This window comes from Pyrgilauda ruficollis, unplaced genomic scaffold (assembly GCF_017590135.1).
Source record: "Pyrgilauda ruficollis isolate IOZ18807 unplaced genomic scaffold, ASM1759013v1 scaffold152, whole genome shotgun sequence".
NCBI lineage: Eukaryota > Metazoa > Chordata > Aves > Passeriformes > Passeridae > Pyrgilauda > Pyrgilauda ruficollis.
In genome coordinates this window covers 64259-81730 of record NW_024513877.1, presented here as the reverse complement: position 1 = coordinate 81730, position 17472 = coordinate 64259, and the positions used below count along the sequence as shown (strand labels likewise).

The 17472-nt window shown below is 35.3% G+C and overlaps 1 protein-coding gene across 6 annotated transcripts in view; it reads left to right on the top strand.

The window, feature by feature from the left end:
* The window catches only part of TMEM161B (transmembrane protein 161B), a 42631-nt gene that overhangs the window by 13301 nt on the left and 11858 nt on the right, over window positions 1–17472 (top strand). For 3 of the 6 annotated variants that reach the window (XM_041461700.1, XM_041461702.1, XM_041461701.1), the window contains 6 exons: window positions 4268–4365; window positions 6053–6209; window positions 11349–11500; window positions 12017–12077; window positions 13560–13700; window positions 16757–16870. In XM_041461700.1, coding sequence (XP_041317634.1) covers window positions 4268–4365; window positions 6053–6209; window positions 11349–11500; window positions 12017–12077; window positions 13560–13700; window positions 16757–16870 — 723 coding nt within the window. The remainder of the gene's footprint in view (window positions 1–4267; window positions 4366–6052; window positions 6210–11348; window positions 11501–12016; window positions 12078–13559; window positions 13701–16756; window positions 16871–17472) is intronic. The other 3 variants (XM_041461705.1, XM_041461704.1, XM_041461703.1) reach the window with 2 other exon arrangements.

Genomic DNA, 17472 nt, shown 5'->3' with positions numbered 1-17472 from the left:
TGCATTTAGATAAAAACTGTGGAAACAAATCTTAGGATTATAGCTTTTCATCTTGAACTGAGAGAAGAAAGATTTTAATATATTAGTTCAACATAGGATTACTATAAGCCACTGCTCTTAACACAGCTGTGAAAAAGGTAAATGGGCTCCTAGGATGTGTTATATGAAATATTTCTAGGGAAGAGAGAGGGAAATATTAATCCTCTTGGACAAGACACCAACGTAGAACTTTATCTGGATTACTGTGTACATTCCGATCACTTGTGTTCAATAAAAATTAATTTTGTATGTGAACAGGTGAAGAGAGCTGCTTAGGATCATTCAGGAAACAAAGTCTGTCTTACTCAAGGGGGCTAAAAGAGCTGAGCTTCCTGAATCTATCAAAAGACAACTGAAGGGATGGAATAGCTGTCTGTCAGCTTAAGCTGGAAATAGATTTCTGGTATTCAGACATGAAACTCTGAACAGCCATACCAGAACTACAGCTGTGTCAAGAACTGAGACATCTTGAGGTGGTGGAGCTGGCCATGTTGATGAAATATTTCTAAATTGGCTTTGTTTAGAACCAAACAATCCACTCTGGTTTTCTTTTTGACAACACAGGAAGTTTTTTCTAGCTCTGTTTCTTCTATCCCAGTATGAACTCTCTTACAAATCTTAAGATTTGAATTAATCTCTGCACTGCCCATATAATCTGTTAATTGTAATTTAATTTTTCTTCCTGTTTCCTAGCTTTTAAGCAGCATGGTTAGCAATCGTATTTGCCTCATTTAGGTTGGAAAAGACCTCTGAGATCAACCTTTGATCACATGTCAATTGTGGCCCTAAGGGCCACATCCAGTCATTTCTTAAAAATCTCTAGGGATGATGATTCCACCACATACTGCCCAAGAAGGGCAGCCCATTCCACTTCCATGACAAAATTTCTCTTGTGGTCCATCCTGAACATCGCCTAGCACAGCTTGAAGCTAGGTCCTCTTATCCTGTTACTAGTTAACATTGAGAAGAGGCCATCCCCCGCTTAGCTATGGCTTTCCCTCAGGCAGTTGTAGAGATCAAGAAGGTTCCCTGTGAGCCTCCTTTTCTCCAGGCTTCCCCAGCTCCTTCAGCTTCTCCTCATCTAACTTGTACTCCAGACTCTTCCCCAGTTCTGTGGCCCTGGACTTGCTCGAGCACCTCAATGTTTTTCTGGTTGTGAAGGGCCTAAAATTGAACACGGCATTCTAGGTGTGACCTCAGCAGTGCTGACTACAGAATACAGTCACTGCCCTGGTCCTGCTGCCCACATTATGTCTGATACAGGCCAGGATGTCCTTGGTCTTCTTGGCCCTCTAGGCCCGAGCTGGCTTATGTTCAGTCGCTGTTAACCAGCAGCCCCAGATCCTCTTCCACTGGGCAGTTCTCAGTGATTCTGCCCCATCCTGTAGCACTGCATAGGATTGTTGTGACTCAAGTGTAGGACCCAGCAATTGGACTTGTTGAACCTCATGCCGTTGGTGTCAGCCTATCGATCCAGCCTGTCCAGATCCCTCCCCAAAGCCTTCCTGCCCTTCAGGAGATTAACATTCCCATCCAACTTAGTGTTTGGAAATTTACTGAGGGTGCCCTCCATCCCCTTGTTCAGATGATCTATAAAGATCTTGAACAGGACGGGCCCAGTACTGAGCCTTATGGAACACTATTAGTGATCAGCTGCCAACTGGATGCAGCATCATTCACCGCCATTCTCTGGGTTAAGTTATTCATTGTAAAGTAATAATTTTTTTTTCAATGTTCCTTAAAATTAAGAACCTCTTTTTATCTTAACAGTTTTGTGTGACAAAAATGAGGAAAAATAATTGTGAATAAGAGCATAATTTATAATTATCCATGTAATCAGTGATATTTATTCATATGTGAAATAACTTTAATTATGTAATTATACTTTTAAGTCCACCCGTAGGAGCCCTAAACTGAAAAATACAATTGCACTGCCACATAATAATTGTGCCTTTGCTCTTATTGCCTTTCCTCAGCCTTGCCATTCTTTTGCAATAGTAGTAGTAGGTGGTTGTACCAGGGTGAATGTTAATCAAAGAGGAATATAAAACTTCAAAGAAACTAAAGCAGTAATGTGGAGGCTTAAGTGATGTTTTCTTTGCTTTGCTTGTTTAACAGCTGAATGAATAATTATTTTTTCATGAATGAATGTACCTCTCTGTCCTTGAAAGAAGTGACTGGTTCATGAAGAACCATAGTTAAGTGGGAATTTTTCCTGTTGAGTTGGTTTGGATTTACTGATTTAGGTTGCACAAAATGGAATGTGTATCTTCTGATTCATCCCAACAAGGAAATGTGAAACAGATAATGTAGGAGAAATAAGGATGCATCTGTTTGATACTCCCCATGATAAAGAATACTTTGCAAGATAAAGAATCTGCTTTGTCAAGACTGTACTCTTGCAAAGTGTAACACCTGCTCCTTAAATACACTCTTAGTCTGAACTAATTTAAAGAGAAATGATTAAAGGAGATACAAGGATCTTGCTTGAAGATTTGCCTTAGAAACAGTTGTAGTGTGAAATTTTCGTTAATTTTATTCAGTGCATATTACCCTTCAGTGTATTACACTATAGGCTTTAGGAGCACAAGAATATTAGGCAGGTTTTCTGCTTCTGAATAGTTTGTATTATATAAAATTGTTAGGCTAATGAAAAGGTCCATAGCTACTGTAAATTACTTCGAGCTAAAGCATTCAATGGTCCTAGGTATGTTCTGTCTGTGCCTCTTGGATTGTGGGGCTCTGGGATAATTAAAGTGTAGGAACACCAAGTTTTGTTGATCTGAAGTGGCTTCAGTGGTAAAAATGCTCATCTCACTCAAGATGATTGTACTCCTGGATACAGGCACTAGGAAAATAATCAGGAGTACAGTTGCTGGCATGGAAGTACACAGGAGCTTGCAGGTAGTCTAGTCCTTGGGCAGTGTTTGGGACTTCTTATGTAGATTTGCACAACTGAATTTTTTGAGTAATGCTTTAGATTCCTATCTATAGTTTGTCCGTTACAATTCTTGTGTTTCAGGTTATACTAAGCATTAATATAACCTGAAAACATTTTATTAATGTTTTCTGCTTATATTTTCCTCTCACATATGAGCTGAGATGAAAGCATTCCTGATAACTAAGTTCATGATTGATTTGATTTCTTTTTAATGCTTATATCGCAATAATTTGTTTTCCTATGGAAAATCCACCTCTCCTTTTCTAATTTCAGAGGTGGTATTCTAAAATGTGGCAGTTTATGGTTTTCTTCTAGCCTTTTAGAGGTCTTAAGTTTTAAGTATGATTTTTTAATCTAACAAAGCATCTTTTGGTCTCCTTTAATGATTTTTTTTAATAGTATGAGAAGGAAGTTTTACAATGGTTAGTAATGCTGGTCTACCAGACCAAATTCTTTAACTTTGTTCATCTTCTTTTAAGAGTGTGCTAGGTTTTTTAATTTGAAGTCTTCTAGTATGACTTAATTTCAGGGAAGTGAAAATCAGTATATTGGTATAGTTTGAGAGCACCAGATGAAAAGCACCTTGTGGTCTAAATACACATCTTTTTTAGATTAGAAAGATACCTTAAATTGCCTTTGCTTGATGGCTAGTAGGTTGGCCCTTTCAAGGATCTAGGTTAGTTCAGCTCATGTACTGTTTGTTGTGACAAGGACTAATGCAAGTTTTTGGTTTTTTTTTTTTGTTTTTTTTTTTTGCTTTTTTTTTTTGTTTGTTTGTGTTTTTTTTGTGGTTTTTTTTTGTTTTTTTTTTTATTTGTTGTTTTTTTTTTTTTTTTTGTTTTTTTTTTTTTTTTTTTTTTTTTGTTGTTTTTTTTTTGTTTTTTTTTTTTGTTTGTTTGTTTGTTTTTTTTTAAATTTTTTTGACCTTGGGAACATCCTGTAGCTCTGAATAGATAAAATCAGTGGGCTGAAATAAATACTGTCCCCAGGATCTTGACCCAATGCATACTGAGATTGAAGGGTCTGGAAGTCATTTAAATCCACAGCAGTATATCAGAGTCTGTCAGGTTATATCTGCGAGCCATTGACATATCTGGTTGTTTTCCAAGATTTGAACTTAAAGTGCTGCTTTTAGTTAGAGACATGAAAATACTTGTATTTGTAAAAAAAAAAAAAAAAAAAAAAGCATTCTGCATTTTTCTAAAATTTTAAATGTCATTCTGTATAGAAAAATTTTATTTTGTCATACCCATGCTTGTACTATCTGTTTATTTATTTATTTTACAGAAAATATAATGGTCATATTGAAAACAAACCCTTAACCATTCCAAAAGATATTGATCTTCATCTGGAAACAAAATCTGTAACAGAAAGGGACACTGTTGGTAAGAGTATGCAGCAATAATACATTATTTCCAATATATCCTGATTCTTTCTATCAAGAGTTTATTTGTAATTAATGCTGAAATATCTTTTTTGTAGACAGTGAATGAATAGAAGCAAAACTGGTCATAAATGAGAAAGCAGGTAGTAGGGCTTAGTCTCCTTTATTGTTCTATGAGTGACATTTAAAAGCAATGTTGTGGAAAACGATGAGTAGACAAAATCCAGCATGAAGCACAACTATTGTATCAGGAATCCATAGCAATATGAGACAGCACTGAAAGAATCACATAACTGTCTATTCAAAATAGAGTTTTTAGCTTGGTGCAAGAAAATAACAATTGGCGGATGTCAAGTCATACTTTCTGCTCATCTAACATAGGGTATGTGCTGTAGTATTGGAACCTAAGCCCTTTCAGCCATACATCTCAAGCATTCAGGTAAAATGCTTAAAAACGGCAAGTGAAAGTACAGAAATATGCAGCATTAAGTGTTTTGGAAGGAAGCAGAAAGTATGACTATTATTTTTAGATTTCAGTTTTTGCTATTAAATCATAGTCATTCTGTACAGGAAGGTCATACATGAGTATGTATGTGATATGTATTTTCTTTCAACCTACATTTTTATATTTATGTGTACTCTGGATAAATATGGAAAGAAAGAATGTATATTCCTATGCAGGAGACTTCTCAGCTTAAATTGTAGGAGACAGCATTTGTGTAACAGAAATGAAGTTTTTGAAGTAAATAAACAAAACATTCACAAGTTTCAATTAGTGTTACTTTCCTGAAATTATGTCATGTAATTGTCAACCTGAGTGATACAAGATAGGGTTTGACTGTGTTTGAAAAGTAATAGATATACTTTGTTTGTAAATCTAACCACAGTGTTATTTCAAAATATGTGTAGGACTTGGAAATACTTAAGTTTACCCAATTTCATATATTTGCCAAGGGTAGCTTATAGTCAAGTCAAACAATCAGTTTTCTCACTTTCAGATTATGTCCATGTGGGGAAGGTGTTTGAGGGAGACAATTTGTGTTGTCACAAATGGTTCTTTGCAGTTTCCAACACCTATGGGAACTCTCTCCATAACATCCAGAATGTATGCAACACAGTATGATCCCTGGAATTTTTACAGTGAAGTTTACACAACAATTATTGCTTTATAGGATGTGTTAACAAAATCTCAATGAGCATACCATGAAGTGTCTCAGATGGTGGGGTTTGTGAAATAAAAAGAACTGTTTATTTGTAATATAATAAATAATAGCCAGTGAGATGTCAATCTTTAACAAAGGGTCAAAACAAACCCTCTTACCTGGAATTGCAGCCAGACTCAGCTGGAAAATTGTTTACTCTCTGTGTTGTGAAATCTAAATCAGGTATGCTTTTTGGATTTAGGATGTTGATGTATAAAAGCTGAGGTGATAAAATAGTAAAACTTCGTAGCCTTATAAATTTGAGTAGTTATTAAGTATTGGATGACAGAAGTAAAGAATGAAGTTCACATCGTTGAGTAACATTTTCATTGCTGCATTTCACTTGGTTGATCTTGGTCTACCTAAATTTCACTTTAATACACTTAATACACAATTGAAAACCTCTTTTAATTACTGCTCCATTCTGTATACATCAGTAACTGCCTTAAAACATATATTTAACATTCACAAACTTATATTTTTCAGCATTGCATTACTTTCCAGAATATCAGTGGTTGGTGGATTTCACTGTTGCAGCTACAGTAGTGTATGTGGTGACAGAAGCCTATTACAGCATTATGAAGCCCTCACAAGAAATGAATATCAGCATAGTGTGGTGTCTGCTTGTCTTGGCTTTTGCAGTGTATCCTTTTCTGTTTTGTTGAATCCTCCTCTACCTGTTCCAAATAGTTTACATCATTCTGCAATTCATATAAATCTCCATGCCACTGATGGACAGGATACAAAAATATTTGGCATTTGGAAAAAGAGTCCTGTAAGCTAATGCCGTTGTTGAATCATGTATATGCTGTACATGCTCTTTGCAAATGCTGATATCATTAGCTTGCTAACATTAATACCAGACCATTTAGGAAAAAAATACATGTATGCAAATATAGTTAGTGCTCATCTGTAGTATGTAGTGGTTCTAAACTGACTTGATTTTGCTCAGTTTGGCAATCAGAAATAGTAATGTGTACAGAAAGTACAACTTTTGAAGAAATTTGGAAATTTAGTGTGCTCTTTTTTTTCAATGTCTTTAATATGATGCTTCCTAATCCAACTAGCACAGTGATGTGTATACTAGTTTACTGCAAAAATACATGCGTGAATTCATAATTTTAAAATACATTCAAGGTACAGAAAATAAGGTATGTAAACAGTTGTAGAAACTGAGCTCTGTGAAAAGCTAAACTTACCTCTGAAATTGAGGGAAACAGAAGTGGAGTATTTAGGAAACAGGCGTTATCAAACCGTAAAATATTTGTTTTGTTATGTGGAAGACAGTTAAGTTTTAAATTTATTTTTTTTTTTACTGGAGAAGGCAGTATCAGACACAGATGCTTGCATGGTAATTAACTGTGTACCACATACGAATCCAGATACCCGCTTTAGGGAAGAAAGTTGCAGTTTAAAGATATGATCGGAGATAAAGCAGTGGAATGGAATAAGGGCTTTCAGGAGAGCAGATTATAGAAAGGTGAACTGGAAAGAGAATTGCTACAGCTCCTTTGCTCCTTCAGCAGCTGAGAACAGATAAAGTGCTAAGTTACAGTTGATAAACCTCATGAATATTCAAACTCGTTTCCCCTACATAAATGCTAGCTTTAGAGATTCTTAGTGTGTTGTGGTTTGTTCGGTTGGTTTGTAATATTAGCAGTAGTTGATGGTGTTATGTAAAACCTTGAACTCTAATGTTTGTTTACATTTGGCTAAGACTTCTGAATTTGCTTCATGCTTGCCTGTCCTTGATAATTATTAAAATGTGTGCTGCCTTTATGGTAGGGACAGGAGTTCTTTTCTAAGTAGACTGAAGCATAAATCGTATAGTTTCTCCAGAATTTTTTCCTTGTAATGTATAAAAACTTGCTAGAAGAGAAAGTAAACTCACATTTGGTAAAAAGAATGTCAGTAGCATGCTTCCAGATCAGGTATTTCCCCTTAGACATGTCAGTGAACAGATCTACGGACTAAAAGGTGATTTTTCTAGTCTAGTGTGAGAAGAAAATCAGTGTCTGGCTCTTGGGCACCTTTTAATTGTATTATAGCTATAGTATAGGTAATGTATAATTGTTACTGCACATCCTTTGTTTTATATTTTTGGTGTGAGGTTGAGAATTTTAGTTTAGTCTTTGCAGAAGGAAAGAGAAAGAGGTGGCTACTGTTTCAAAAATCAGAAGTGATAGCCAACACTTTTCACTCCAATTTTAAAGGATGAGGGGGAGTTTAATAGAACTAATGAAAAAAAAAGCTTCCAATACAAAAGCCACAATGTACTCTTAGATTTATTGGTTACAATGCCTTGTTTGCTTCATCTCTTGTATCTCAGGAGTAGTCAATTTAAACAACAGTATAGTAATTGCAGTTCTAGGTGAAGCAGAGTTGTGAATTATATGTTGTAGGAAAATCCACCGCAGTAACATTTTCTTACCGTGGTTTTGTACACTGTTCTATCATTGCTTTCATTTGGTCATCAATTCAGATGACCAAATATTCAAAAATATTTAAGTTGCCTGTCAGTGCAAGATTTTTGTTTCAGTAGTGTGAATGTGCAAGCTGCTGTTAGTATGTGCTTAGTACCTGTATGAGGAATTAGTGGCAGTGTAGAAGGATGCAGTACCAGGAACCATGGTCTGAACCTTTTATTAGACTTAACATCTCCATAAATGAGATAGCATAATATATTCAAGGCATTACAGCTTTTGGGGTGAAGGAGGTACAATACAGAGGGTATTGGTAACAATTCCTGTGGTCACTTGGAACCTAGTTAGATGAGATTTCAGAAGAGGTTCATTCCTCTGACATCAGGCTTTTGGGATGCAGAGAATACTTAAAACTCACTCAGCTACTCACTAACTCAGTATGTCAAGATCAGAAGTGATTCTGTGGTAATGGAGGATTCAGAAAAATTTGGTTGCCTACATATTTTTGATGGAAAGCAGTCAACATGATATGTCAAAGTCAAATATAGAGCAATTTTGTGTTTTGTTGACAAGTGTTTTTTCTGTTTCATGCCAGTGTGTTAAGAGGTGAAAAGTTGTACTAAGGATACAAAGCAAGTTTGCAGATGATAGGAAACTGGGAGGAGCTGTTGAATCCCTTGAAAGCCGGGTGGCCCTGCAGAGCAACCTCGACAAATTCAAACCCAAAGAGATATGGGCAATCACCAACCATTTTAACTTCAACAAGGGAAAATGCTGGAATCTGCACCTGGGATGAGGCAACCCTGGTTGTATGGGCGGACCAGGGAACAGGAATCTAGAAAGTAGTGCCATGGAAAAGGACCTGGTGCTGCTGGTTGACAGAAAGTTGAGTGTGAGTCAGCAGTGCTCTGGCAGCCAGGAGGGCAAACTGGCCCAGCATGGCCAGCCAGACAAGGGAGGGTATTGTCCTGCACTAAGAAAGATACTCAACCATTAGAGAGTGTCTAATTAAGCCACAAGGGTGATGAAGGAGGGGAAGCTGTATGAAGAGTGGCTGAGGTTACTTGGCCTGTTCAGCCTGGAGAAGAGGAGACTGAGGGGAGACTCATTGCAGTCTACAACTTTCCTGTGGGGGAAAAGGAGGGGCAGACACTGATCTCTCCTCTGTGGTGTCCAGTGACAGGACTCAAATAAATGGCCTGAAGTCAGGGGAAGTTTAGGTTGAATATTACGAAAAAGTTTTCACATGGAGGGTGGTTGATCACTGGAACAGGCTCCCTAGGGAAGTGCTTACAGCACCAAGCCTGTGTTCAAGAGGCATTTGGACAGTGGTGTCAGGCACATGGCATGATTCTTGGGGATGGTGCTGTGTAGGCCCAGGAGTTGGATGATCCTATGGGTCCCATCCAACTCAGAATGTTCTCTGCTTCTGTGAATTCACAGTTTTCTTATGTTTTAGTAGGAACAGAAGATTGATCTTTTTCACTTCAACATATGAACCATAAAATTCAAAAATTCCATAATCACAGCAGTTTAAAAAATAAAATTATTTTTGTAAAAGGGTGTACCATAAATTCTACAATGCTGCAACTATATATAATATGCAACTGTATATAATATTTGTGGCCAAAAAAGAAACTGAATGAAAGGGGGAACTGGTGTGGGCATTCTGTTAACTCAGCACTAAATACTCCCAAATTATTCTTTCAGTAGATCCTGAATATTAGGTCTTGCAATGAAAGGAAGTGATGAAGCAAGCCATAATTCTTCAATCTTCTCCAACCCAAAAATAGAAGCTGTGGTAATTATTTAACTAACAGAGGGTTTCAGTCATGTATAGTTTGAATAATCATGGATCTATTTATTGAGTACTGAATCTGCACTATAATTGTAATTTATTGTTAGTATGCTTTATTTTTCCTCCTTGAATTTTCCAAATCCTTCAGGCGCAATCCATACTTGAAGTCATGAAGTATCTAGGGGGTCATAAATCTGATGATAGATTATGTTAGGTTTGTTGATCGCAAACTTACTAAGTCCTTTGTATAACTTCAGGGTGTTTTCAGTTTGTGATTAATGTCCCTAGCTGTAAAAAGAGCCTTGGTTTAAGCATGTGTTATTAGAGAAACAAAGTCCGGAACACAGTCTGTGTGATCTATTATGTACTTCTTTTTGTGATGACTTAAGTCTTCCTTTTGATGTATCAGTTCTTTCTGTAAAGTATAAAGGGGTCTGAAGATGATTACTATATGAGATTAGAATTTCTAGATGCTATCCTTAGACCACATTGTGCATATCAGAACCTCTCTGCATATACATAAAATTCAGCAGTGTGTATGTTAAATGTGTGCTGCCTGTTGAAGCATAATCATAGTTTCTTGAGAGATTGATGATTGTTCAAATGTTTTACTGAATACATACCTCTAAAAATGTTTTCATGTACTCTACATATTAATATTTTTTCAGTATTAGAAATAGGCAAATACAACTGCACTATTGCATAGTGGAGGAAAAAAGTGGTACAGGTTACTCTTAAAATATTTTTTTCCCTCTGTGTCTGTATTTTTTTCAAATCACGTAATGCCTGGAATTATCTCCAAATTCTCTATTTAAATCTGGACTGGATATTGCGTACCATTTAAATTACAATGAGCTACAGTTCGTAGTAATAAGATTTGACAGTGTATCATGAAAAGTTTATCCTAATCTGTTATACTTTAGAAATGATTTAGAAATGTGTAAAAAAAGAATACTTCAAAAATATTTTTAAAACACCCTGATAACAGAGCAGGTAATTTCTTACATGTTTGTCTTTGTGACAGTGGGGCTAGATAAAAGGATTTGATACATCATACAAGATCATAGAGGGGTTTTAAGACTGACTTCGTTTTTCCAAGGTGAACATGGGATAGATTTTTCTTTCCTAGAGAGGACTCAGTGTGCTGTTGTCTTAACTCTCTTTGAGCTAAAAGTCTCAAATGTGTGCGTAGTTGAAGTGCTTGAGGAAGTGGCTTAGTGGTGAACTTGCTGGTGTTAGGTTGATGATTGGACTTGATCTTAAAAGTATTTTCCGAACAAAATGGTTCTGTCTGAAAGGAGAGAAATATAAGTTCATCTTTTCATGTGTCTTCTTTCTTACTATTAGTAAGCCTAGATAAAAACTCTGGCTAGGTATTATGTGATTATTATACTTTAATGTGTTGTATAATTTAACCTGAAATTGGCTGAGCACATACTACCTTCAAAAGAAATAAATGCACATCATAGAACAACCCTGTAGATGACCAAAATACAAGACTATAATTCTTAGTTCTAGTTATTTTACAAACCTAATTTTCCTTGACTTTTTTATTACGTAGTAAGGTACTGTTTTCATTGACTACCCACTATTTCAAAGTTGAGGATGGAGGTGAAAGATCAGTCTGTGTCACCTTTGGTTTTTTCTTCTTTGTGAAAGCCATGGCAATACTCATTGTGACAGAAAACTATCTAGAGTTTGGATTGGAATCAGGTAACTCCTTTCTTTAGTGTTTGAAACAGCTGTAGTGATTGCATGATCTGAAAAAAAATATTTTCAGAGTTTTTGAGAAAATCTGTGTTCAAATGAATGGTGTAAATTACATGCTTCTAAGACAATTTGCTTTGAAATTAAGATTCTAAATAATATCCTGTACATTTTCCTGCTGTTCTCTTAAATAGTCTAATTTTTGCCTAGCTTGTTTGTTTTGTTAATTGTATTTGCCTTCCAGTTGCAGATTTAGCCATTTTTGACTTTCATAGTAAAATGTAGCTCCTTTATTAGAAAAGAATATTAAAAGTTATCTTTTTTCATCTTCCCAAAGTGTCCAAATGTTACAGATGTTGTTAATCAAATTCTGTTGTATTGTGGCCAACTAATTAGCACATGAAAGAGCTCTGCTAGACATATGAAAAATTGTTTAATAGATTACTTGGTACCCACTGTTTTATTTTGCAAAGAAGATTCTTCATTTGTACTGTAATAAAATAAATATATGTGTCCCTGCAGGATTCTCAAATTTCTCAGAAAGTGCTATGCAGTTTCTTGAAAAACAAGGTTTGGAATCCCAGTAAGTTTCTGGAAATACACTTGTCTGTTTATATGTAAATTTATCACTTGTCTGCTTATACGTGAATTTATGAACCATTTGGATTTTCTTAGCTTTTGTCTAGAATGTTTTGCTTTTGTATATGGTTATAATCCCTGCAATAGATTAAAGAGGTTAATGAAAAGATCTGAAAGTACCCATAAGTAACTGAAGTTGCATTAAAGTTTTCATTTTAATATGGAGATAATTCCATTATTGACATTTTGATTGTAGTTCATAAAATATAGTTCAAAGTTGTAAACACATTTTTCACAGTGTTTCTCTTCAGCAAGGATTGTTTAAATAGAGAAGTATTTTTTTGTCATTCCTATGGCATATAAGAGGAGGAGTGTGCAAAAGCTACAAGATGGAGTTTGTGTTAAATTTCACATTAGGAATAAGTTGTGTTGTTCAGTCCTGTTTTCAGGTTGTAGCTGTGTTCCTATCACGCAAAAACATCTTCTTTCTACAGGACATTCAAGCCTCATATAGACTGTTGAAGGAGTATGCCATAGCTCGTGATGTTACGTAAATACACAAACACTGTCACAGGCAGCCTTTGTATATTGCAAAATGGATTTCTGTTACAGTTCCTTATACATGCATGCTAAAATTTAGGGACCATTTCATCACTGGGAGCACAACATTAAATTTCTTGCTTGGTAGGTCTCAAGTATCATGCAGAAGCCATGGCATATCTTTATTTTTGAGGAACAGAAGTTTCCTCAAACTAGATTAGTGTAATTTATGAATAAACTTACGGGAAACTGTTAACTGAATCCCATGTGTTTCTTAGCCTTTCTTTAATCTACTTTCCTAAGCTATTGCAAAGTCACTACCTTCTGTATTCATTTCCATGTTAAGTGTTTGTTTAGTTATAAACTATTGCAGGGCTTTGCCTTTTTTAGCAGCACCTGAGTTAATGATGGTGTCTCCTGATAGTTTAGGTGACATAGATTAAGAAAGAATCTGAAGCTCATTTGAATCACTAGATTTGGTTTTGTTCCTCTTTGATCTGTTAGTTACATTTCACTATAACCATGATGTTTTTGTTGTTTGTTTAAGGGTTTTGTTTTGTTCTCTTTTTTCTTTGTATAAACCTGTATTTATTAATTATATAATTAATTCTGTGATTTCTGTTATATAATTTTTTGCTAATTACAATATAAAATTATTCTTTTTTTTTTTTTTCTTTACTAACAAATTAACATCCCACAGTCAGTAAATTAGGTTTTCTGTTTTTCTAGGAAATAAATAGATTATTTGGTTGGTTTTGAAAGTATTTTTTAAAATTTTAATTTCTGATTGGTTTTTAATAATAATAGTATTTTGGAGGAAGCCTACAGAATACTGTTGGCTTTTTTTATTAAATGTTAGATACTGTTGGGTTGAAAGTATACTGATACTCCTTGCTCCCCCAACTTCTTCCCCAAGAAAATGCTTATTTCCTTTCTTTTCTTTTAGGGGTCCTGTGTCTAAACTAACCTTCAAATTGTTCCTGGCTGTTCTGTGTTCACTTATTGGTGCTTTTTTGACATTCCCTGGCTTGCGACTGGCTCAAATGCATCTGGATGCTCTGAATTTAGCAACAGAAAAAATAACACAGTAAGAGAAAATATATGCAAATAGGTATATGCTACTCAGTCTTAAATCTTTTATGTCTAAAAATAAACTAAGCAAATTATTCCAACAAGGAGGTAGTGACTTAAGACTTCTGTTGCTGCCTGCTTTTCATATCTTGAGCAGATTTGCCACCTGCCACTTTCTGCTCAACCTGTGCTCTGCCAGTCTGTTACATCCTTTGCCTTGTAATTAAGAGTTCCAATTAAAGGAGCTTTCCTTTCCTCCTGCAAGAGCTCCACCATGAATGTCTCTGTGTCCAGCTTTCCTTCCCCCATCATGGCTTTCTAGAAGTTAAGATAACTTTCAGGAGGTACAAATATGACCACAGACTGGTTTTTTTCACCTTCACTTAGAGCTGGGCATTATTCCTTTGTTAAGTTTGCGTAGGATAAAATGCAGAAATGACCCAGAATATTTTATTAGGGTCATACGTTAATACCAATGTAAAGGAGTATTTTCATTTTCAGCCATCCTTCCATTTGGTAGTAAAATGTTCTGTCCAATTTAACTATTTCTCTTGAGCATTCTCTGGTTGAGAGGGTGAATCTCCAAGTGGCTTTCAGAGATCTTGACTGTTGATGTTTAATACTTGATAATGACAGCTTCTGCAGCATAGGGCAGTGTAGGTATTCAGTCTGGTAAATTTCCTAAGAGAACCACTATGTTTTCCAGTAGGAAAATAATTTTTTGTTCAAACTTCACTTTTTTTCTTTCCCTTCAGGAATGTTCAGCTTACAAATTAATCTGTTTGATATGAGTCCATCAGTCTTGGTAAATTTTATAAGCAAGTACACTTGCACTCAATGTAGCAAGCCAGCTACTGGATTTTTTTATCTGCTGTTACATTTCTTGTCTGTGTGTAGACTGTGATTGAGTCACTTCCTAATCTGTTCTTTCCAGACATATAAACTATCTAGTTCTTAATTGCTATGGTTCTCAATATTTTAAAGTTCTTTGTGTCTTTCTGTAAGTATTCCAGCATCTTCCTTGATCAACAGACATAACATCCTAGGCAGAAATATAAACTCCCAGAAACAAAAATTCATTAATTAAGAACTAGAGGGAAGTTGATATCCACTGAAGTGTGGTTATGAAATTTAAGACTTCTCTAGACGATATTGGAACTGGTTGTTGAAGATAACTTTGTTCAACACCACCAAGTTATTTTTGAAAGTCTATCAATACTTTGACTATTCAACTGGAACAATATGAAAATTACATTAAATGGATTAAAACTTGATAAGGTATCCATATAATTAGGTAAAGGCATTATAAAGAATATTTGTCAAGTGATAGGTTCTAATAAACCTGAAGAATGTAACTTGTCCTTGCTGATACACTTGTTTGATAGTGACTAAAGGGGGGGGGTTGTAAATGAGGATGACTTGTCACTGATAGAAAGCTCTCTAAGTTGGGTGCTAAAACAATGTCTATCTCTGCAGTCGAATACATACTTTACTTAAAAAACCCCAACCAAAACAACTGCAAAGAAAAAGCTCACCAACTAAACAAAATACAAAACCAACAAAAAACAAAGAAAAAACCATAATCAAACCAAAAGTGCCCACATCTCTTAAGCTGCCCAAAAAAGGCACAAATCTCCCTTAAAACCCAACAAAAGAACCAGAACTAAACAATTCAAAAATACCCAAAACAAAGTGTATTCCTTAATGGAATGGAGCACTTAACTTGCAGGGAACACTGACCATAAAAAAGCCCCAAAACTTAAAGGTTAATGATCAAGTACTGTGTCACTAATATGTTCAAAATTATTATTGTGATTCTTTTATGAGTGTAGGGAGTAAGTTCATTGTTTTTGAGTAAACAGAATAAAAATCATCTGGTGTCCCTTTCAGTTTTTCAGAGAACTGGTTTGATTTTTTTTCTTTGGCAGTAGTATCCTTCCCTGCATTTGGAGTCTTCTTAACAAAGTTGTACAATTTTCATACATATTTCTTCCTTTGCCAGCATCTGCATCAAGAGTATTTCAGCCTTCCTGTCTGTTCCATTAAAAAAAAAAAAAAAAACCAAAACAAGAACAAAAAAGATAGAGATTCCCACCACCCTTTGGCACATGCCAGTCCATCACACTAGTCCATTAACTCAGTAGGATCTCCTAAATAAATAGAAGCTCAGGTAAAAGGCTTTCACAGTCTAATTAAATGCTTTGGACTAATCCTTGGGGCTGTTGCATTCCCTAGCACCACTTAATAGCTAGCAGGGCTTGTTTCTTCGTCTGAAGCCAAAGATTTAAATTTGTGTGTGATGACAGCTGCTGTAACATGCAAACATTTTAGTGGTTTTAGGAAGCTTGATAGTTTGCAATCAAGAAGGACTTGTGTTCTTTAGAACAATTTTTGATTACATAATTTTTTCTATAGTGTAGAAGCACTGCAGTGAAGGTGAAGACAAACCTGATTCAGTTAGTGAGGAAATACTGCACTGACGAAACAACCCAGTCCCTTCAGCTGTTCTCATTTCATTATAGTAATGAAAAATGACTGGGAAAATGGGCTTAGAAATAGAGAAGAAAATTGAGAAGTTTAGAAATAAAGAAGGATATTAATTTAAGGGAGAACTCCAAAAACTGTATCCCCTTTTTAAATTCTGCTGCTTTGTACTCAAAAGTTACTAAAGAGTACTACTTTTATTTTTGTTGTGCAGTTTCATACAGTATTTTTTTTTGGTCTGAATATCTTTAATTTAATATAAGTACCAAGTTTAATTTAATCAGGGTTTCTAAGTAAAATGCTTCATTAAACTGTGTAATCTGACCTCTGACAACTGTTTCTCCTGTTCTTTTTAAAGCCAAAATCCAGTATGATTTCACAATATATAATGTTACCGTTTTGTTGAAATGTAAGCCATACCTATAAAATAGGGAAGAAATTTTATTATTTATCTTTCTCCCAACTATTTTAAAGTTAATATTTCTGCTTTTGAATATTTCTTGTATACTCTATATATTCTTATATACTTTCAACAGTATGGTCATTGTTTTCATTTACTAAGTTCCCTGTTTTTTTTTCTTTTTTCAGAACATTGCTACATATAAACTTCTTGGCACCTTTATTTATGGTTCTACTGTGGATAAAACCAATCACTAAGGACTACATTATGAGCCCACCATTGGGCAAAGAGAGCATTCCTTTGTAAGATTTCCTTTAAAAGTTCTTTTTGGGGTATTGAGAACAAAACATTGTCTTAGAGCTCTTTGCAAGTTGAAGAAACATGAAAGACTTTAATACCATCTGCTGTCAGGTATTGTGGTAGGTGCAGCTGAATTACAAGGAGCTTCTGTTATTTCAAAAGAATGAGTTGCAGAATGATGAGTGTTAAGGTGGTGGTTCCCAAAAAATTGCTGTCTCTTGACATTTCCTTGGCAGTAGTGCGTTGTTTTTTGTAGGGGTGGAATACCACCTCACTACCTGCTGGAACCTCGTGTCTTGCATATTAGTGCAGGGGAGAAGTGGTTTCAGTGAAAACAGTCAAGATCTGTTGGCATGAGAACTAAGCTAGGAGGTTTGTCTTAATATTTACATACTGATGAACTGGTATTGAATTGATAGGTAAAATATTTAAAATATAAAAAGAGAAAGAGTTTCCAGGAAGACTGGTATCTGAAATAATGTATAAGTATAGTTGATGGTCATTGTCACAATTAGTCTTGCTAATTCAAAATAGACTTGAAAGAGATACAATGGACTGATAAATTTCTTGCTTTTTAAGGTGAGATAAGCTTCTAAAGTGATCC